The following is a 24,352-nucleotide window of genomic DNA, read 5'->3' on the forward strand; positions in this document are numbered from 1 at the left end:
ACAGTGATAAAGAATTAGCAGTGCTTCTTCTCTCAGCTTTGTCACTGAGTGAACAAACTCTTCTTGAAACTGTCATGCATTTAATCTTGGAATGCATGTAAGTCATCTGTAATGACATGTTTACATGCTTGAAACATCTCCAGCTTTTACTTTTGCCGATACAGTGAGGTTTAAGCTTATGGCTACCTGATTTATTTGATAGAGGAGTGTGATTCTGTTTTTGTTTGTTTTGTGAGTGGTTTTTTTTTTTAGTGAGAAAGAAAATTGTCACTATCTTTAAAGAGAAGAGATACCATGTTGTTGTTGTTGTGGTCTTCAGTCCTGAGACTGGTTTGATGCAGCTCTCCATGCTACTCTATCCTGTGCAAGCTTCATCATCTCCCAGTACCTACTGCAATCTACATCCTTCTGAATCTGCTTAGTGTATTCATCTCTTGGTCTCCCTCTACGATTTTTACCCTCCACGCTGCCCTCCAATACTAAATTGGTGATCCCTTGATGCCTCAGAACATGTCCTACCAACCGATCCCGTCTTCTGGTCAAGTTGTGCCACAAACTTCTCTTCTCCCCAATCCTATTCAATACTTCCTCATTAGTTATGTGATCTACCCATCTAATCTTCAGCATTCTTCTGTAGCACCACATTTCGAGTGCTTCTATTCTCTTCTTTCCAAACTATTTATCATCCATGTTTCACTTCCATACATGGCTACACTCCATACAAATACTTTCAGGAATGATTTCCTGACACTTAAATCTATACTCGATGTTAACAAATGTCTCTTCTTCAGAAAAGCTTTCCTTGCCATTGCCAGTCTACATTTTATATCCTCTCTACTTCGACCATCATCAGTTATTTTGCTCCCCAAATAGCAAAACTCCTTTACTACTTTAAGTGTTTCATTTCCTAATCTAATTCCCTCAGCATCACCCGACTTAATTCGACTACATTCCATTATTTTAATACCTACTCTGAATTTTTCTTTTGTTTCCTTTACTGCTTGCTCAATATACAGATTGAACAACATCGGGGAGAGGCTACAGCCCTGTCTCACTCCCTTCCCAACTACTGCCTCCCTTTCATGTCCCTCGACTCTTATAACTGCTATCTGGTTTCTGTACAAATTGTAAATAGCCTTTCGCTCCCTGTATTTTACCCCTGCCACCTTTAGAATTTGAAAGAGGGTATTCCAGTCAACATTGTCAAAAGCTTTCTCTAAGTCTACAAATGCTAGAAACATAGGTTTGCCTTTCCTTAATCTTTCTTCTAAGATAAGTCGTAAGGTCAGTATTGCCTCGCGTGTTCCAGTGTTTGTACGGAATCCGAACTGATCTTCCCCGAGGTTGGCTTCTACTAGTTTTTCCATTCGTCTGTAAAGAATTTGTGTTAGTATTTTGCATCCGTGATTTATTAAACTGATGGTTCGATAATTTTCACGTCTGTCAGTACCTGCTTTCTTTGGGATTGGAATTAATATATTCTTCTTGAAGTCTGAGGGTATTTCACCTGTCTCATACATCTTACTCACCAGATGGTAGAGTTTTGTCAGGACTGGCTCTCCCAAGGCCGTCAGTAGTTCTAATGTAATGTTGTCTACTCCCGGGGCCTTGTTTCGACTCAGGTCTTTAAGTGCTCTGTCAAACTCTTCACGCAGTATCGTATCTCCCATTTAATCTTCATCTACATTCTCTTCCATTTCCGTAATATTGTCCTCAAGTACGTCACCCTTGTATAGACCCTCTATATACTCCTTCCACCTTTCTGCTTTCCCTTCTTTGCTTAGAACTGGGTTTTCATCTGAGCTCTTGATATCCATATAAGTGGTTCTCTTTTCTCCAAAGGTCTCTTTAATTTTTCTGTAGGCAGTATCTATCTTACCCCTAGTGAGATAAGCCTCTACATCTTTACATTTGTCCTCTAGTCACCCCTGCTTAGCCATTTTGCACTTCCTGTCAATCTCATTTTTGAGATGTTTGTATTCCTTTTTGCCTGCTTCACTTACTGCGTTTTTGTATTTTCTCCTTTCATCAATTAAATTCAGTATCTCTTCTGTTACCCAAGGATTTCTACTAGCCCTCGTCTTTTTACCTACTTGATCCTCTGCTGCCTTCACTATTCCATTCCTCAAAGCTACCCATTCTTCTTCTACTGAATTTCTTTCCCCCATTCCTGTCAATTGTTCCCTTATGCTCTCCCTGAAACTCTGTACAACCTCTGGTTCTTTCAGTTTATCCAGGTCCCATCTCCTTAAATTCCCACGCTTTTGCAGTTTCTTCAGTTTTAATCTACAGTTCATAACCAATAGGTTGTGGTCAGAGTCCACATCTGCTCCTGGAAATGTCTTACAATTTAAAACCTGGTTCCTAAATCTCTGTCTTACCATTATATAATCTATATGAAACCTGTCAGTATCTCCAGGCTTCTTCCATGTATACAACCTTCTTTTATGATTCTTGAACCAAGTGTTAGCTGTGATTAAGTTGTGCTCTGTGAAAAATTCTACCAAATGGCTTCCTCTTTGATTTCTTAGCCCCAATCCATATTCACCTACTATGTTTCCTTCTCTCCCTTTTCCTACTACCGAATTCCAGTCACCTATGACTATTAAATTTTCGTCTCCCTTCACTATCTGAATAATTTCTCTTATTTCATCATAAATTTCTTCAATTTCATCATCATCTGCAGAGCTAGTTGGCAAATAAACTCGTACTACTGTAGTAGGCGTGGGCTTCGTGTCTATCTTGGCCACAATAATGCGTTCACTGTGCTGTTTGTTGTAGCTTACCCACACTCATCTATTTTGTTATTCATTATTAACCGACTCCTGCATTACCCCTATTTGATTTTGTATTTATAACCCTGTATTCGCCTGACCAAAAGTCTTGTTCCTCCTGCCAACGAACTTCACTAATTCCTACTATATCTATCTTTAACATATCCATTTCCCTTTTTAAATTTTTCTAACCTACCTGCTCGATTAAGGGATCTGACATTCCATGCTCCGATCTGTAGAACACCAGTTTCATTTCTCCTGATGACGTCCTCCTGAGTAGTCCCCGCCCGGAGATCCAAAAGGGTGACTATTTTACCTCCGGAATATTTTACCCAAGAGGACGCTATCATCATTTAACCATACAATAAAGCTGCATGCCCTCGGGAAAAATTATGGCTGTAGTTTCCCCTTGCTTTCAGCCATTCGCAGTACCAGCACAGCAAGGTCATTTTGGTTAGTGTTACAAGGCCAGATCAGGCAATCATCCAGACTGTTGTCCCTTCAACCATTGAAAAGGCTGCTCCTCTTCAGGAACCACACGTTTGTCTGGCCTCTCAAGAGATACCCCTCCGTTGTGGTTGCACCTACAGTACGGCTATCTGTATCGCTGAGGCACGCAAGCCTCCCCACCAACGGCAAGATCAAAAAAAAAAAAATCAGAAAATTAATTCAGAAGTTAAATTGTGCAGTTTTGTGTGGTATTCTAATGTACTGTCATAGATGTTTGATTTTAATGGCCAAGTCTAATATTGCTCAGCCTAATTGAAGAGTTTACATTACAGTTCAAGCTATAATTAATAATGTGAAAAGCAGTAACAGAAAAACTAGAACTTAACTGCCTTGTAAATAGGCAAAGACGGTTGCAAATGTAGGAAACAGATTCTATCCATGATTATTTCTTTTCAGCAGTCAGATGTCATCTTTCGGATGATTAAAGAAATGTTTGCAATTGTGATAATTAATTTAGATTTCTCCTCTTAAATAAACTTACAGGCCAAAGTTACATGTATGAGGAACATTCACCGATTCAAGTTTGGCAGACCAAAAAATTGCTTAGTTTTCTTCCATGGTTCCCTAACGAAGGCAAACTTTAGCCTAAGGCAAATACTGTGGTATGATAAAGATTATTGTGATGCTGTTTACAATGCAGCTCACATCAGCAACATTGTCTTGAACAGAGAGAAACTGGAATAAATTAATGCTCACAAGTGCACATTTGTTATCAGCAGTATGTGATAAAAACACAGTACGAGATATAAGTGTTTATCAAATAAAAGTGAGAAGAGTCTAACAGTTGCCAATTCTAATAGCTGTCTGCTAAATTGAAGAAATTATAAGGTGAGTGTTTTATACAAGTACGATTTTTAAATGAGGCCACTGCATTTGGACTTCTGATCATACAGACTAAGTACATCATGTACTAGCAAGTCATAGAATCACTGTGACATTTGCACTCATAGTCAGAATTACAAAAAAATGCAGTGATGATTAATGATGTTGGATAACTCACAGAGATTTGTCTGTTTATAGATGATGGTTTGGTCATCCCCAGTATCAGTCTAGAGTTGCGTTGTGATCTGCTCCGAGCTGCCGAAGAAAGAGGATTGACAGCAGAACGACAGATAGAGCTCATGGGCCGTGCAGCTACTGAAATGGCTCTGCAACTTTTAGGTGGTGGGCACAGGTGCGGATCATCAGTATGACAAAATTTTCTAATTTCTGTGTAAATTTCCTTCTTTTATAATTGTGGTTAAAATGTGCAGCTTGAGAGGAATTCTTGTATGGTGAGCCATTACACGGGTTGATTAAAAAGAATGGATTCCCTGAAGGTGAAGATATGTTGTGACACATTGTTCATAAAGTTTTATAGGCATTTATTTTCTGATAAAAATGCTGCTGTTCGCATGATCTCCGCACTGCAGAAGAGACTATGTTCTACTGCATTGGCATGTAGATGTTGGATGATTTCCAAGTAAATTTATGTGCTTTAGCTGTGGATAATTGAAGGGTTTGGTGGAAGAAAGTACTGATCTCCAGTTTAATAAGGGTTAGTCTGATCATCTGTTGTTTTTGAAAGCACCCAAAGGGTTCCACTTGTAACCTCATAACATGCTGTCCACTGCAGTGCCTGACAAAAAAAGAAAGGGGAGCACTCAGAAGGGTAGGAGGAAATGAAATGAAACTTAACAGGTTGGAAGACATGTTATGTTTCAAGGATCACACTACTGAATAAAATTTACATAGAGCTTGGCATTATTGGCCCATGTATCAGTCTGACATTGCACTATCTACATCATAGTTGCATGCATTAAACTGCTTAGGAAGGGTGGCATAAAGCTATTGCATCCCCTCTTGAGGCAAGTTGGCCCACCCATGTTCTATCAGGGACAGATCTGAGGATCTTGCTTGCCACAGGAGTACGTCAACATCACGCAGGCAGTTGATAGGTACACTTGTCACATGGACGATCATTGTCCTGTTGAAAAATGCCATTGACATTCTGTCTCTTGAGATGTAGTGTGAGGACACAGGGTATCTGTGATGTACTTTTGTACCAACAGAGTTCTCCCCATCACTGCCAGCCATCACCAGGAGTAACACTGCTGTGCCTCTCCCAAACATTGCAAAGATGGAACTTCTCCCCAGGTTCTCACCATACTCGCTGACGACAGTCATCCGAGTTACTTCTGAACCCAATGCAACTCCATACATCTGTAGTTTATGCTTCCCAGTCACAGCCCCAGTCCGAACGCAGCTGTGTTGTTTATGTGCATGCATGGGATGATAATTCCCTTGTCCAGCTGCTGATCATCTCTGAGCAGTGGTGCAGCATGTCACAGACTGTTGCAGAGAGTAAATTACTTCTTTTCATATGGCATGCACAGGTGTGAAGAGTTTATTATGTGTTTGGTGCATAGTATGGCAATTCACCCTAGTGGTGGCCAGTCATGGTTGACCAGAACCTTGAAGACAAGTACACCTGACCTCATTTATCTTGTGGTCATCCGTTGGTGGTGCAATGCATCCAACATTGGGCCACTGTCACATATGAGTGCCCTCAGTTCTCAGTATTGCATTACTTGACTAACCAAACTCTGTCTGGTTCTGATAACGCTGTCTTGCACGAGTACATGATATGTCTCTCTCACAGTGATCACTCTACATCTGACACTGTTGTTCACACCCCTTATATATCCTACGAGGCCTGGTAACAAAACTAAACACTAACAGTGCTAATGCTCTCCGGTGGCCATTATATGTATCTACATAACTAAGCAGCGAAACCAGAATCTGGTATCAGTTGCAGGTTGCCTACCTAATAGTTTCAAAGAGCAACATATTTCATTTAATTATTCATTGAATTTAAATATTTAAAATGCTGCCATGATCTGCACATTAAGGGGTAGAATTTGATATTGAAACTTCCAACACAATAAGAAAAGTATTACTGTTAGAAACTGTGTGTTTGTCTTGAGCCAACATAACTGACAGCACACAAATACACGGGCATCATTCGTCCAGTATCTGAGAATTAGAATACTGAACTACTTGAAATAAACATTACACATAATTTTAAACATTTACAAAACTTTTTGTCACTGTCACCAATCACAAAATGACAAAAGGAAATAAGTTTATTGCTTACAACATTTTTGCTGTTCATTCGGCAGAAATCATCAGCAGACGTGACATTTTAATATATTACTCTTTTACTTTAGTCACAATACACTTTGCAGACAGTATGTACAGATATATCACTGAATGTGCTTGCAAAAAATATCATTATATGATACACAGGAGATAAAAGTAATCGGACAGTTGAAGCTGTTATATACACAAGTATTGGATTATTAAAGAATTGTGAGTTTACTGGTCCCAGAGACTTGCAGCTCCAATGTGTACTACTGTACAGTGTAACTAAATTCTCTTTACAGATGTTGAGGACTGTAGTTTGTCTGGAAACATACTATCTTCCCTCTATGTGCAAAATACCACATCACACAGTCAAATCTTCCACATTTTCAGCACCACTGACAAAGGTATTGCGTGTTTCATCTGTCAATCACGTGGTGTCCTATGCCCACTACTGGTTTGTGTATATGCCATGGGATATATATAAAAACAATAATGTGTAGGTTCTATGTTCAAACCGAGTAGGAAGAAGAAAATGCTGTACTGTGCTTTCCTGTATAAATGTGCAGTTTTGTTTTCTTTCTCACAGTAGGTTTTAACTAAGACAGCTTAAATTGATTGGGTAAATCAGTTGGGATCATTGGTGTATGGGATGTGAGAAGGACTTCTCCAGCTGCTGTATCTTTGAGCATAGCAGCTTCAGTGACATTATTTTGCACAGTTTCACTCTACAAATGGGTAGCATTACAAAGTTGTGGACAGTTCAGATTGTTTTTGTGTGTGTGTGTGTTTTATTCGACACACTTTCACAGCACAGTCCTTCCTTTCTTGCATTCAGTATTAACATAAAAACTATATATTGTTAAAAAAATAAAGCTTGTACCAGTCCAAATGTTTATTAGAGTATCATAAAAATTAAGAACTTACCAGATTTCCTTTCATTCATATTCTGTGTAATTTATTACACTTTGAAGTTCTATACCTTCAATACTGTGCAAAATGTCAGTAAAGAACCAAAATTTGCATACTGACACAATTCCTAGAGATACACAGATTAGGGCGTGTAACCAATTCTCATACATATTTAGCAACTGCGGAGCATATCTGGATTCGCTAGTCATGTACATAACCACTGATAGTATGCATGTGCATAAGTTATGTTGCTTCCCCCATGAACCATGGACCTTGCCGTTGGTGGGGAGGCTTGCGTGCCTCAGCGATACAGATGGCCGTACCGTAGGTGCAACCACAACGGAGGGGTATCTGTTGAGAGGCCAGACAAACATGTGGTTCCTGAGGAGGGGCAGCAGCCTTTTCAGTAGTTGCAGGGGCAACAGTCTGGATGATTGACTGATCTGGCCTTGTAACATTAACCAAAACGGCCTTGCTGTTCTGGTACTGCGAACAGCTGAAAGCAAGGGGAAACTACAGCCGTAATTTTTCCCGAGGACATGCAGCTTTACTGTATGATTAAATGATGATGGCGTCCTCTTGGGTAAAATATTCCGGAGGTAAAAGAGTCCCCCATTCGGATCTCCGGGCGGGGACTACTCAAGAAGACGTCGTTATCAGGAGAAAGAAAACTGGCATTCTACGGATCGGAGCGTGGAATGTCAGATCCCTTAATCGGGCAGGTCGGTTAGAAAATTTAAAAAGGGAAATGGATAGGTTAAAGTTAGATATAGTGAGAATTAGTGAAGTTCGGTGGCAGGAGGAAGAAGACTTTTGGTCAGGTGATTACAGGGTTATAAATACAAAATCAAATAGGGGTAATGCAGGAGTAGGTTTAATAATGAATAAAAAAATAGGAGTGCGGGTTAGCTACTACAAACAACATAGTGAACGCATTATTGTGGCCAAGATAGACACAAAGCCCATGCCTACTACAGTAGTACAAGTTTATATGCCAACTAGCTCTGCAGATGATGAAGAAATTGATGAAATGTATGACGAGATAAAAGAAATTATTCAGGTAGTGAAGGGAGACGAAAATTTAATAGTCATGGGTGACTGGAATTCGTCAGTAGGAAAAGGGAGAGAAGGAAACATAGTAGGTGAATATGGATTGGGGGGAAGAAATGAAAGAGGAAGCCGCCTTGTAGAATTTTGCACAGAGCATAACTTAATCATAGCTAACACTTGGTTCAAGAATCATAAAAGAAGGTTGTATACCTGGAAGAATCCTGGAGATACTAATAGGTATCAGATAGATTATATAATGGTAAGACAGAGATTTAGGAACCAGGTTTTAAATTGTAAGACATTTCCAGGGGCAGATGTGGATTCTGACCACAATCTATTGGTTATGAACTGCAGATTGAAACTGAAAAAGCTGCAAAAAGGTGGGAATTTAAGGAGATGGGACCTAGATAAACTGAAAGAACCAGAGGTTGTAGAGAGTTTCAGGGAGAGCATAAGGGAACAATTGACAGGAATGGGGGAAAGAAATACAGTAGAAGAAGAATGGGTAGCTCTGAGGGATGAAGTAGGGAAGGCAGCAGAGGATCAAGTAGGTAAAAAGACGAGGGCTAATAGAAATCCTTGGGTAACAGAAGAAATATTGAATTTAATTGATGAAAGGAGAAAATATAAAAATGCAGTAAATGAAGCAGGCAAAAGGGAATACAAACGTTTCAAAAATGAGATCGACAGAAAGTGCAAAATGGCTAAGCAGGGATGGCTAGAGGACAAATGTAAGGATGTAGAGGCTTATCTCACTAGGGGTAAGATAGATACTGCCTACAGGAAAATTAAAGAGACCTTTGGAGAGAAGAGAACCACTTGTATGAATATCAAGAGCTCAGATGGCAACCCAGTTCTAAGCAAAGAAGGGAAGGCAGAAAGGTGGAAGGAGTATATAGAGGGTTTATACAAGGGCGATGTACTTGAGGACAATATTATGGAAATGGAAGAGGATGTAGATGAAGATGAAATGGGAGATAAGATACTGCGTGAAGAGTTTGACAGAGCACTGAGAGACCTGAGTCGAAACAAGGCCCCGGGAGTAGACAACATTCCATTAGAACTACTGATGGCCTTGGGAGAGCCAGTCATGACAAAACTCTACCATCTGGTGAGCAAGATTTATGAGACAGGCGAAATACCCACAGACTTCAAGAAGAATATAATAATTCCAATACCAAAGAAAGCAGGTGTTGACAGATGTGAAAATTACCGAACTATCAGTTTAATAAGTCACAGCTGCAAAATACTAACGCGAATTCTTTATAGACGAATGGAAAAACTGGTAGAAGCGGAACTCGGGGAAGATCAGTTTGGATTCCGTAGAAATGTTGGAACACGTGAGGCAATACTAACCTTACGACTTATCTTAGAAGAAAGATTAAGAAAAGGCAAACCTACGTTTCTAGCATTTGTAGACTTAGAGAAAGCTTTTGACAATGTTAACTGGAATACTCTCTTTCAAATTCTGAAGGTGGCAGGGGTAAAATACAGGGAGCGAAAGGCTATTTACAATTTGTACAGAAACCAGATGGCAGTTATAAGAGTCGAGGGGCATGAAAGGGAAGCAGTGGTTGGGAAAGGAGTGAGACAGGGTTGTAGCCTCTCCCCGATGTTATTCAATCTGTATATTGAGCAAGCAGTAAAGGAAACAAAAGAAAAATTCGGAGTAGGTATTAAAATTCATGGAGAAGAAGTAAAAACCTTGAGGTTCGCCGATGACATTGTAATTCTGTCAGAGACAGCAAAGGACTTGGAAGAGCAGTTGAACGGAATGGACAGTGTCTTGAAAGGAGGATATAAGATGAACATCAACAAAAGCAAAACGAGGATAATGGAATGTAGTCAAATTAAATCGGGTGATGCTGAGGGGATTAGATTAGGAAATGAGACACTTAAAGTAGTAAAGGAGTTTTGCTATTTAGGGAGTACAATAACTGATGATGGTCGAAGTAGAGAGGATATAAAATGTAGACTGGCAATGGCAAGGAAATCGTTTCTGAAGAAGAGAAATTTGTTAACATCGAGTATAGATTTAAGTGTCAGGAATACGTTTCTGAAAGTATTTGTATGGAGTGTAGCCATGTATGGAAGTGAAACATGGATGATAAATAGTTTGGAAAGAAGAGAATAGAAGCACTCGAAATGTGGTGCTACAGAAGAATGCTGAAGATAAGGTGGGTAGATCACATAACTAATGAGGAGGTATTGAATAGGATTGGGGAGAAGAGAAGTTTGTGGCACAACTTGACTAGAAGAAGGGATCGGTTGGTAGGACATGTTTTGAGGCATCAAGGGATCACAAATTTAGCATTGGAGGGCAGCGTGGAGGGTAAAAATCGTAGAGGGAGACCAAGAGATCAATACACTAAGCAGATTCAGAAGGATGTGGGTTGCAGTGGGTACTGGGAGATGAAGAAGCTTGCACAGGATAGAGTAGCATGGAGAGCTGCATCAAACCAGTCTCAGGACTGAAGACCACAACAACAACAACAACAAGTTATGTTGACATTGGACTAGGTCTTATGGGTGCTTCACCTTTTTGTGTTTGTTTTTATTTGTGTGTCCATCAACATACCAACGCTTTAGTTTGGTAAGTTACATCATCTTTGGTTTTAGATATATTTTTCCCACGTGGAATGCTTCCCTCTATTTTTTTATATATACTGCTTTATCTTACTGTGTTTACACTCTTATCTTTGAATTTAACCAATCATTTAACATGCAGTAACACTAAATACATACTCTTGAGTTAACACTTTCTTCTTCTGGCCCCTTCAATTTGCACAGAGATTGTAGATTGGTACTGTTGTCCTGACCACAGAGATTGATACTACTAAAAAGTTTTCACCAGTTTGGGGTCTTGTGCACCGAAGTAAACAATGCACATTGTAGCACTTCCATTGCCAGTGACAAACTGTAGTATCCTCACATTTATACGAGTCTTAGTCTTGTAGATTTACTCACTCACAATGTCAGCAGATTGGGCTGAGGTTCACAGTGCTCAAAATGTAGTGAGTGTGCAGCATGTGTGAGTTTCGCTTTAGATAAATCTAGAAAACTCCCAATGATTTTCTTCTTATCCAACCTGTTTATCAGTTCATGGAAAAAAGCTGCTACTGCTAACCTATATTTGTACAATGCAGAAATATTGTAAGTAATGATGATAATACTTCATAAACTCACTAACTGCCACAGTTACACGATTTGTTTAATTACTTCCCAGTGCCATGGAAAGCATTTATAACATGAAATTAGAACTACTGATTAATATTTTTCAAGTTAATATTCAATGAAATTATTTTTGATTTCTGTTGGTTGTCCATAAATTATTTGATGTGTTGTTGACTCAATATTTCCAGCAATATGATCCTGCTTCCACAACAGCTTTCAAGGTTTAACCTTTTTTGTAATACGAGTTATTACGTAGGACATTACAGGCAATTTGTTGCATTTTTCCACATTTTAGTAGCAGTCTTGTCCCACATTCTGAAACAGAATGCTGTACACTATCATGATCTACACGGTATTACTTCAAAAACATCAGACATGATTCACTACCTCCTGCGTAGACAGCAACTCCAGAAGAAAGATTCCGTTTGGTCTAAAATTATTGTGTCAGGCAGCTCGCAAGGCATTGAAGTAAATGAAATTCACCTGCAATTATGTATGTCAGCTGTTGCTCCCTTTTTATATGTTAGTGGTATTGCATTAATTTTTAAAATATCAGGAGAGGTCCCTTGGCCATTTGAACGTTTACTAAATATGTTACTGGTATTATTAATTAATTTCTATGTTCTTTGTGTAATGCAGGTGATGTATCACCACAGCCACTAGACATTCTATTTTCAGTTTTGATGTTATTTTCATTACCACATATTGTGTTACATGTCTTAGAAAACATGAATTACCTATTTTAATTGAGTTTATTGTTAGTTTTGATTCAAAAACTTCTTCTTAGCATGTCTAACTAAAATGTTCTATGAAGGATTCACATACTGTCTTTGAGTTGCTCATCAGCATTCAGTGTTCTCCTAATGCTATATTACAACAACGGGGATATTCTTTTTCACTTTCATTGTTTATTATGTTTCAGGCTATTTTACTAGTGATAATGAATACCCTTATGTGTTTTTAGTCTTCAGGAATCCCCTGTGTGATTTTCTACTGCTTTTGTACTTCATTAGGCATTGTTGCAAGTTTGTATCCTGGAACAGCACATTCATGCCCTTCATATTTTCCTTCAACTAGTGAATTCTTTGGGGAATTTTTAAGATCTTTTGAATAATCTGATTTCATCACTGATTTTACCCTTTGCATGTGCCCCATTAAAACTGTGGTTTAATATCTTTTATAAATCTCTTTATCATAATCTAACAATGAAAATAATCAGTTATTGATAACATAATATAATATAAATGAATAGATACTATCCATTATCATAATCTGATGTGTACAACTGCTACCATTTTGTGTGTGGAAGGTCCTCCTCAAGATTATAATGGTCGATTTTTTAAAAAAGTGATTAAATCACCATGTAGAACTGTTTGGCAGTCTGTTTATCTCATGGATAGAGCATCATCACTCGAGGGAGAGTTTTCAGTTGTTCTTATCACTAATTCTGCCCTGTTTGAATTTGTAACACCATGGTCAGTGCAAGTCCATAAGTAAGGTGTCCTGGTTAGTGACATTTATATGCTTATGATTATAGTACCGTAACATGTCAGAATACCTAAGGTAATTTACATTAGAGCTTAAAGAGTGGATGTTCTCTCCTCACAAGGATAGGACATGACTTGGAAAATTCAGATTGGAGTAAGGCTTGGTTGGCTTGTCATTTACCTAAATGATGTTATCCTGTAGCAGTAGTAAAATGGACTGGCCAGCCAGTCCCCAGAAAAAAGGTTTCAAAGTTTTACATGCACTTTGTAGACTAGTCTAATGTTCCTTTGAACTTGTGTAAAAATAGCTCATTGGCAGTATGCTTATTTTTTAATCTGCTGATCCCGGTTTAATCCCAGCTTCCACCAAAAAATTTTTTATCCAGTTATAATTTGAAGGAATTTTAAATAAAATGAATAACCAAAACTATTGTAAATGAATTCTTCATTTGTATGGCCATGTTGTCTGTAGTTGCTTTCCAATTCTTCCACATACCCAAACCATTAACACAAAATAAACAGGTGCTCAGTGACAAATAAATATTGGAAACTAGACTGTATATAAAATAATTGATGAAATTACATGAAAAAGAAAAGAGCGTGTTTCATCCTTCACCACCTCCGACTCTCACACCCAATCCCCCCGCTCCCAGTTTCATTTCACTTCTTGCTCCTCACCTTCTTCTTCAACTCACACTCCATCACATTAGCACACACTTATGTCCACTCATCATGGCTTCTTTCTCCCCCCCCCCCCCCCACCCCCCACCCAAAAAAAACCTCCATCACTATTCCTTCAATACTCTCCCACAGTATATAAATATATGGCAGCATAATTAAATAGAATTACACAAGTACAATAAACCAAAAAAAAAAATAAAAAGTGTAGATCAGAAACAAACTAATGACAATGGCAACAGTACAAAACACAAACCACAATACATACTTAGAAGTATAAAAACGGACAGAAGACAGTGGTGTAAAAAAAAGTGTGCTGAGTAAAAAAAATAAAAATGCATAGTTCTGCAGAGCAACTAACAATTATACAATAACTATCAGTATCTAAAGAAGAAAAACATCAATGATGTGCTAGCAACAGCATTTCCCGATGTAGGTGAGAAATCAAGCAGAACTCACTGTAAGTAAAAATCAGTATATTGTTAATGAACTGTTTTTCAACCTTGAAACAAATCAAACTGTAAATAACATAATAACAGATCATTGATGATGCCTTACCTCAGTAAAGTGGAACATGTCTGGTGAAAAAACACACATTTTTTGTAGTTGCAAACAGTATCATAAATGAAATCATTAATGATTTTATTTTGTATCTGATGCAGCTATTTATTAAAACTAATGAAATGACTTAATATGTATTGTATTTTAAAATAGATAAGTAACAGTAAATCCATTTTTAGAGAAGTAGATATTAGTACAGTACTATTTCCATTAAAAAGTTATTCGTGTTTTTTAACTATTATTATACGTGAACAGGTGCGAGTTGTTCATTCGAACTTTTTTAACATGTTTCTTCTGTGGAAGAGTTTAACTGTTGATACGCAGATGTTTCAGAGCATCCAAGGCACTACAGGAGCTATTCAAATAATAGTACAAACAGGCTTTCCATATTCTACATTTAACTGGTTGTATTGAATAAACTCGAATACACATGCCAGTTCTTTCTGAAATATTGCCATGGTTGGAATGTTTATATTGTTAAAGATTATTGAAGTGAATATGTCAGTTAATAAGGAAACTATGAGGAGAAGTGGGAGATAAAATTACTAAACACTCATTATACAGTGAAAAGCTGAGTTACTGTTGAGAGATGCTGTTGTTCATTACATAGGCTTGCTGAGTGGTGGTGATCTGATTGCACCAGAATCTTCAACTTTGATTTCGTATTTCCAATTTGAACAGTTCTCGGGTATCTTACCAGGCAGCGTCGTAATTTCTCCACAATATTTCAGCAGACCTACACGCTGCCATCTTCAGGTGGTTCCTGACGAATGCTGTGCTGTTCCTCTCGGTGCCCTATATATACTAGCCGTTACCCCCTCCACCGTTCCTCTCCTGGTGTCTTTGGTGCGGCTGGCACGGCGGCTACTGGAGGTGGTCTGAACTGGGGTCTGCAGTCTCCCTGCTGCTGCCGCCGTCGGGGGTGATCCTTGCCGCCGGGGGCGGTCCTCGATCTCTGGGACCACATCTTTCTCTCCAGGCTGAGTGCAGGGTTCCAAGCCCGACTAAGTTGAAGGCTGCTGTCTTTGTTAATTAGATCATCCTGTATTAGGATTTCGATGGCCTCTTTATTAACGCAGTCCCAAAAGTAGGAGGATTGACAGAGTATTTTTGTTTTTTCATAGTCCATAGTATGACCAGTCTTTATACAATGGTCAGCCATGGCTGATTTAGTGGCCTGGCGTAATTCGGTATGTCGCTTGTGTTCGCGGCACCTCGCACTTCTATTCTACAGTGCGCACTGTCTCCCCAATGTATGACTTTCCGCACTGACAGGGAATTTGATAAACGCCTGGTTTTCGAAGGCCTAGGTCATCTTTCACTGAACCCAGTAGTCAAGGTTTTTGCAGGGGGTCGGAATACTCATTTCACATTGTGTTTCCCCAGGATTCTACCGATTTTTCTTGAGGTGTTACCGACAAACGGAATGCACGCCAATGACGTGTGTTCTTCAGTTTCTTCTTCTTGTTTTCTTGGCACAGTCTGTCTGAGTGCGTGTCACACTGCAGTGAACCCCATAACGCCCCATTTACAGAGTGGGAGCTCCTCAGCATCCTTGCGCATTGCCCCGACACAGCTTTTGGGCCAGATTGGATCCACAGTTAGATGATCAAACATCTCTTATCCAACTACAAGCGACATCTCATCATCATCTTCAACTGGATCTGGTGCAATGGCGTCTTTCCATCACAATGGCAGGAGAGCAGTGCTCAAACCTGGTATAAACCCGCTTGATGTGGATAGCTATTGGCCCATCAGCCTCACCAACGTTTTTTTGTAAGTTTTTAGAACGTATGGTAAGTCAGCGATTGTGTTGGGTCCTGGAGTCATGTGGCCTACTGGCTCCATGTCAGGGCGGATTCAGCCGGGGTTGCTCTACCAATGATGATCTAGTTTCCCTCGTCTGTCATCCGAACAGCCTTTTCCAGATGCCAACACTTGGTTGCCATCTTTTTTATTTACCAAAGGCTTACGACATGACCTGGCGACATCATATCATTACCACATTATAGGAGTAGGGTCTCTGGGGCCCGCTCCGGATTTTTATCCAAAATTTCGTATTGCTCCGCAATTTCCATGTCGAAATTGGTTCCTCCCATAGTTCCCCCCGTAGCCAGGAGAATGGGGTCCCGCAGGGCTCTGTATTGAGTTTATCTCTATTTTTAGTGTCCATTAACGGTCTAGCAGCAGCTGTCAGGCCATCGGTCTCACCTTCTCTGTATGTAGACGACTTCTACATTTCGTACTGCTGCTCCAGCACTGGTGTTGCCGAGCGGCGCCTGCAGGAAGTCCTCCACAAGGTGTAGTCATGGGCTCTAGCCCACGGCTTCCAGTTTTCAGCCGCAAAGTCGTGTGTTGTGCATTTTTGTTGGCGTTATACTGTTCATCCAGAACCAGAACTTTACCTTAATGATGATCCACTCATGGTAGTGGAGACATTGATTCTTAGGACGGTTTTTCAATGCCTGATTGACGTGGCTTCCTCATCTTCATCAGCTGAAGTGGATGTGCTGGCAGCACCTCAATGCCCTCCACAGCCTGAGCAACACCAACTTGGGGTGCAGATTGCTCTCTCTACACAGCCCTTGTTCAATCCTGCCTTGACTGTGTGGGAGTCTGGTGTATGGTTCAGCAGCGCCCTCAGTGTTGCATTTACTCGACCCAGTGCATCACTGTGGCGTTAGACTGGCAGACAGGAGCTTTTAGGACAAGTCCGGTGACCAGCATTCTGTTGGAGGCCGGAGCCCCTCCATTGAAGGTTAGGCGTGCACAACTGCTTGCCAGTTACGTTGCACACATTCGTAGTTCTTCTGAGCATCCGAATTGCTATCTCTTTTTCCCATCCATGGCGGTTCATCTCCCACATCGGAGGCCCAGCTCAGGGTTTACGATTGCGTTTCGCATCCAATCTCTTGGTTGTCTGAAGTGGAGTCATTGCCTTTACCACTTATACTGGAGGTCCATTCACGTATACCTCTATGGTGTACACCTAGGCCGAAGGCTCGCCTGGACCTTTTGCATGGTCCTAAGGACTCAGTTAACCCCGCGGCTCTCCGTTGTCACTTCCTCTCAATTCTTGCATGTACCGGGACCATAAAGTGGTTTACACTGATGGCTCGATGGCTGATGATCACATTGGCTTCGCATATGTTCATGTAGGACATATTTAACAGCGCTCCTTGCGAGATGGCGGCAGTGTTTTCACTGCAGAGCTGGCGACCATTTGTCGTGTTTTTGAGTGCATCCACTCGTGCCCTGGTGAATCTGTTTCTCCTCTGTACAGACTCCTTGAGCAGCCTACAAGCTATCGACCAGTGCTACCCCCACCATCCTTAGGTAGTGGCCATCCAGGAGTCCATCATCTATGACCTGGAACAGTCCATTCGTTCTGTGGTGTTTATGTGGACCCCAGGCCACATTGGAATCTCAGGAAATGTACTTGCCAACAGGCTACCCAAACAGGCTACACAGAAACCTCTTCTGGATATTGGTATCCCTGTAATTGACCTGTGATCATTATTATGCCATAAAGTTTTTCAGCTTTGGGAGATGGATTAGCATAATCTCAGTACACACAAAAACTGTGTGTCCTTAAATAGACTAGGAATGTGTGGAAGACCTCCATGCAGGCCTCTTGCAAGGACTCTGTGGTTCTCTGCCGGCTCCGCATTGGACATACGTGGCTAAAACATGGGTACCTCCTCCCTCGCGAGGATCCACCTCAGTGTCACTGTGGCTCACATATGACTGTCGTCCACATCTTGCTGGACTGCCCACTGCGGCGGACTTTTAACCTTCCCTGCACTCTACCTTCAGTGTTGGGGTGACAATGCCGTAACAGCAGATTTAATTTTACATTTTATTTGTGAGGGGGGTGGGGTTTATCGTACCATCTAAGGGTGGGCATTTAGCCTTCTCTCTGTGGTCACCACCCACCCTCCATTTTAACTCTGTCGCACTTTCTTTGCATTTGTTTGTCATGGTGGTCGTCTTTTCCCTACATGTGTTCATCTCGCCTTGTCTTTTTGGGGTGGACATTTTAATGTGTTGCAGAGTGGCTGGCTCACCCTCTTTTATTATTGTGATTACCCGGCCCAGACCATCTGCTCTATGGTTTTAATACCTTCTTCTACTTTTCTTTGTGGTGTATGTTTTCCCCATTTTTTGTTCATTCCATTCGTTTTCTTTTTAGGTGTGGTGTTGGGTTTTTGTGTTCCTTGAGCCTTGCTTGTGTGAGGAGAAAGGGACTGATGAACCTGTAGTTTGGTCCCTTTATACCCCAAAAAAAACCAACCAACCGTTGCATTATATGTAAAATAAAATCATTAATGATTTCAATTGCAGTGGTTTTGCTTATACATTTTATTTAAAAATCCTTCTAACTATAACTTAAAAAACTTATGACAGGAGCCAGGATTTACCCTGGATCAGCAGGTTAAAAATTGTAATTTCAAGAGAACATTAAACTAGTATATAAAGTGGATGTAAAACTTCAAAACCTTTTTCCTGGGAGTTGGCTAGCCAGTGCATTTTACCAATGCTACATGATAAATTTCTCAAGTCATGCCCTCTCCTTGTCAGATGTATACTTAATTATTAAATCATTTACTACAAATTTAGCTGAATTACAGGCTTCAGAAGTTGTACTGTAAACACAGCTTCTAGCTGTAAATTTCAGCAATCTCGTCCTGTGTTTGGAAACAGTGTTAACAGTAGTGTTGTTCTTAATTAAAACAAACAAATAATAGCTCAGTTAGAGTAAATGTAGCATATTGTGTGGAAACACTGCCAAATAAAAATATAAAGTAAATCAGCAGTAAGTGAAACTGAAAATCTGTGACCTCGCAATATATCTGTGGTCCCAACAAACATAATTTGTACAGAACATGCTCACTATGAATCTGTTAATCTGTTCATTGAAAATAACACAAATTGGACATTTGTGATGAGCTAAAGAAATTTTAAAATGTAAAATCAATTGCTGATCACATAGATATATAATGCAGTTTCGGGGAAATGAGCCCTCAAAACCATGTACTACCACCAAAATATGGAGAGAAGACAAATATAGAACAGTACTGTCAATTATGTATAAATTCACAACTTGAAAACTTTTGAAAATTTTCAAATTGATTATTTGCCAACTAGCTCCACAGATAGCAAAGAGATTGAGATTGAAGAAATGTACGAGGAGATAAAATAAATTATTCAGATGAATAAGGGAGACAAAAAATTTAATAGCAATTGGGGACTGGAATTAGATATTAGGAAAAGTAAGAGAAGAAAAATAGTAATTGAAGATAGACTGGGGGAAAGGAATAAAAGAGGAAACCACCAGGTAGAATTTTGCACAGAGCATAATTTAATCATTGCTAACACTTAGTTTAAGAATAACAAAAGAAAGTTGTACATGTGGAAGAGACCTAGAGATACTAGAAGATCTCAGATAGATTATATAATAGTATGACAGAGATTTCAGAACCAAATTTTAAATTGTAAGACATTTTCAGGGGCAGATGTTGTCTCTGATGACAATTTATTGCTAATGAACTGTAGGTTAAAGCTGAAGAAATTGCACAAAGGTAGGAAGTTAAGGAGATGGGATTTGGATAAGTTGAGAGAACCAGAAGTTGTTCGAGTTTCAAAGGGAGCAATAGGCAACAGTTGTCAAGAACAGGAGAAAGGAATACAGATGATGATGATTGAATAGCTTTGAGAGATGAAACAGGGAAGGCAGCAGAGGATCAAACACATATAAGGCTTAGTAGAAATCCTTTGATAACACATGAGATATTGAATTTAATTGTTGAAAGGAGAAAATATAAAAATACAATAAACGAACAGGTGAAAGGGAATACAAACATTTAAAAAATGAAATTGACAGGAATTGTAAAATGGGCAATCAGGAATGGCTAGAGGACAAATGTAAGGATTCAGAAGCAGAGGACAAATGTAAGGATTCAGAAGCATATTTCTCTAGGGGAAAGATAGATACTGCGTGCAGGAAAATTAGAGGCCTATGGAGATAAGAGAAGCAAAGGTATGAGTATCAAGAGCGATAATGGAAAACCAATACTAAGCAAAAAAGAGGAAGCCTATGGAGATAAGAGAAGCAAAGGTATGAGTATCAAGAGCGATAATGGAAAACCAATACTAAGCAAAAAAGAGGAAGCTGAAATGTGGAGGGAGTATACATTCCATCAGGACTGCTGACAGTTTTGTGAAACTCTTCCGTCTGGTGTGCAAGATGTATGATACAGGTGAAATAGCTTCAGACTTCAAGAAGAATATAATAATTTTAATTCTGAAGGAAGCTGGTGATGGCAGGTGTGAATATTACTGAACTATCAGTTTAATAAGTCATGGTTGCAAAATACTAACATGAATTCTTTACATAAGAATGGAAAAACCGGTAAAAGCCGACCTTGGGGAAGATCAGTTTAGATTCCTCAGAAATTTAGGAACATGTGAGGCAATAGTGATCCTGTGTCTCAGACTATAGGCTAAGGGAAGGCAAACCTATGTTTATAGCATTTGTAAACTTAGAGAAAGTTCTAACAGTGTTGACTTAAGTACTCTCTCTGAAATTCTGAAGGTAGTGGGGGAAAATACAGGAAGCAAAAGGCTATTTACAACTTGTAGAGGAACCAGACTGCAGTTACGATAATCAAAGCAAATGAAAAGGAAGCAGTGTTTGAGAGGAGAGTGAGACAGGCTTGTAGCTTATCCCCAATGTTATTCAGTCTGTAGGTTTAGCAAGCAGTAAAGGAAATCAAAGAAAATTTCTGAGTAAAACTTTGATTTTTTGCCAATGACATAATTCTGTCAGAAGCAGCAAAGGACTTGGAAGAACAGTTGAAAGGAATGGACAGTGTCTTGAAAGGACGATATAAAATGAACATCAACCAAAGCAAAACAATGATAATGGAATTGGATGCTGAGAGAATTAGATTAGGAAATGAGACACACAAAGCTGAAGATGTGTTCTGCAATTTGGACAGCAAAATAACTGATAGTGACGGAAGTAAAGAGGATATAAATTGTATACTTGCAATGGTGGGAAAAATGTTTCTGAAGAAGAGAAATTTGTTAACATCAAATATAGATTAAAATCTTAGAAAGTCTTTTCTGAAGGTATTTGTCTCGAGTGTAGCCATGAAATATGGACGATAAACAGTTTAGACAAAACAGTAATAGAAGCTTTTGAAATGTGGTGCTACGGAACAGTGCTGCAGATTAGTTGGATCGATTGGGTGACTAATGAGGAAGCACTCGGTAGAAATTGGGAGAAAAGAACTTTGTGGCACAACCTGACTAGAAGAAGGGTTCAGTTGGTAGGACACATTCTGAGGCATCAAGGGATTACCAATTTAGTACTGGAAAGCTCTTTTTTTGGGGGGGGGGGGGGGTAAAAATTGTATCGAGGAGGGAGACAGAGATGAATACAGTAAGCAGATTGAAAAGGATGTAGGTTTCAGTAGTTACTTGGAGATAAAGAGGCTTTCACAGTACAGTGTAGCACAGAGAGCTGCATCAAACCAATCTTCGGACTGAACACCACCACCACCACCACCACAACAACAACAACAACAACATCAATAATACCAGGTGGTTATAATTAAAGCACAGCTACTCACAGAGGTCCAGTGTGGGCTGGAATATGGCAGTGGAACTTGGTAGATATTTTTAATGCAGTAATGCAGGGAAAAAACTAGTTGCCTTTTTAACCACCAGGTACAAATTAGGCACTGTGAATGCAAGAAAGATGCATAGAGATGTTTCCATCTATGATTGGTTAGGACTGGGACATGGGCAGGAAAGGTCAAACAAGTGAGAAGGGCATAATGTTGATTATAATATTAACCACCACTTACACAGTTAGTTCAGTATGAGCATCAGAGGCGATGAGATCTGTGCCTCCTCAGATTTGCACCTGGTGGCCAAAATTGAAAAAAATTTTTATCCAGCGCACATCAGTTCTGCATTAACACATTAGCTTATCTACCAAGTTTCACTGCCATACTATAAGTACAGCCCACTGTGGACCTCTGTGAGTAGCTGCACTTTAATTATAACCACCCGGCTTATCATATCACACACAAATCTTTATGCAACAGATAAATGACAACACAGAAAAGATACAAGCAGCATGTTAAGTTTTCATGTAAAATCCCCATTTCCATCCCACAAGGAATAACTGCAAGTTGATTAATAATAAACCAGTTTTTGCCTGTGGGAAATGTTACAAGACATCATCTGCACTACCCCTTCAAAAATAGTGAACTTAATTAATACTCTCAAATCAATTGAAAAGCGGTGACCATGCTTACTTCAGTTACATGATTTAGTGTTTGTTAAATTTTATTTTGTATGTTATAATGTAGTTAGAGTTTGTTTATTTTCATTGTTAACTTGAATACTACAGGTCATTTTTGTTTCCATTAATATATGTAGCTGATTACTTAATCGTATTCATTCTTTTACTAGGCTCAACCCTCACAATGTTCACCAGTGGCCAACTGTAGTAGCGTTATGTGGCCCACATCGTCAGGGTGCATATGCTATAAGTTGTGCTCGGCAGTTGGCTAGCCATGGTGTGAAAACAGTTGTATTTCTACTGGATCAACTCAATATGGTGCCAGAAGTTAGAACTGAACTTCAGCTTTATAAGTTTACAGGAAACACCATCCTTACAAATACTGAAGGTTTGTTTGCCAAATGGATACTTTAAACTTCTGTTCAGAACATTTTCGAGAGATAAAAGGGCTGACCAGTACTTGTCTTCAAAAGGCATGGCGAGCAGTATTTTCAATAAAAAATGCTTAAAATAGAAAAAAAAGTTCCTCCTGGCTTTCAAGAATGTGCGTCCCTTTTCTCTGGGAGGAAAGCCAGATTGTATGAGGAAACTGGGAAAGGGGGAGGTAGATTTCAGGTCTTTCACTCTTTCCAGCCCCTCCAGACAGTCACCACTTCCTCCCTGAAGACACAAGAAATAATTAAAAAACTAGACAGACTGTTTTTTTCTGTTTAGAGCATTTCTGTTGGCAGTACTCTGTTGTATCTCCTGAAATTAAATGCTGACCAGCCTTTTTATAACTATAATTTCAACAGCAGCTTGAATTTTTTTTCCCATTTTATGTGGTTATTCTTAAAATATTTATCACAATTGCAAACTGCTGTGTTTGTGGGCATATAGTGGCCATAATTTTCTGTGGAAGTTTTGCAAAAGACCTGACCAGTGTTAAAAATATCATTAACAGATAATTTGCAAAATAGAAAGGACAAACAGAAAATGTGCACTCATCCCCTCCCCCCCCCTCTCCTCCCCCTCTCCCACAAACACACACAGAGAGAGAGAGAGAGAGAGAGAGAGAGAGAGAGAGAGAGAGAGAGAGAGAGAGAGCGCACAAAAAAGTAAAATCTAACCTTAAAGTAAATAAATAGATATAAGGGTTGTCATGAACAGCACATACACAGTTTTAAATTTTGATTTTTACTTGCAACTTACATGCTATACTGTCATGTCATAACCACAGTCACTCACACAAGTGATGTTTGTATAAATAGCAGCACTGTCTGTCCAGGAGCTCAGTTATTTTCTGGCTGGAAGTTGATGTCTGTAATCATGCCTTCAGTACTAAGTGTTGTACTTCATTGGTGACCCTGCTTTTGGATTTAAGCGTTTGGTGGAGACACAGGGTACTTCAAACCATGTACATCACCATGGCTTCACTTTGGCAGTGAATACAAGCAGTACATCATTCCCAAGATCCATATATTCAGGTTACCATTGGATTCCAAGGCAGCAGTGCGTCAGCTCCACCACTAGCCATCCATTAGTATTTTCTGGACATGATGAACAAGACCCAAGGAAATGGCTGCAAAGATTCACTAGAGTCTCCAAATGTGGCAGATGAGATAGCATTTGTACTTCTACATAGTTGGCACAGCCCAACACTGGTACCAGCACAATGAAAAGCAGCTCAATAGCTGGGATAAATTCCAGACTGAGCTGGAATCAGTCAGTAGCAAGTCCACTTAGTGAAAGAACAGTTGCAGAAGGGGCCTATTGTCATGGGGAAA

General features: G+C 39.6%; 1 protein-coding gene across 3 annotated transcripts in view; it reads left to right on the top strand.

Moving 5' to 3' along the window:
* The window catches only part of LOC124798606 (enhancer of mRNA-decapping protein 3), a 99,531-nt gene that overhangs the window by 56,494 nt on the left and 18,685 nt on the right, over positions 1-24,352 (top strand). For all 3 annotated transcript variants that reach the window (XM_047262082.1, XM_047262083.1, XM_047262081.1), the window contains 2 exons: positions 4,305-4,458; positions 22,757-22,974. In XM_047262082.1, the coding sequence (XP_047118038.1) occupies positions 4,305-4,458; positions 22,757-22,974 (372 nt within the window). The remainder of the gene's footprint in view (positions 1-4,304; positions 4,459-22,756; positions 22,975-24,352) is intronic.

Source organism: Schistocerca piceifrons, chromosome 5, assembly GCF_021461385.2.
Source record: "Schistocerca piceifrons isolate TAMUIC-IGC-003096 chromosome 5, iqSchPice1.1, whole genome shotgun sequence".
Lineage (NCBI taxonomy): Eukaryota > Metazoa > Arthropoda > Insecta > Orthoptera > Acrididae > Schistocerca > Schistocerca piceifrons.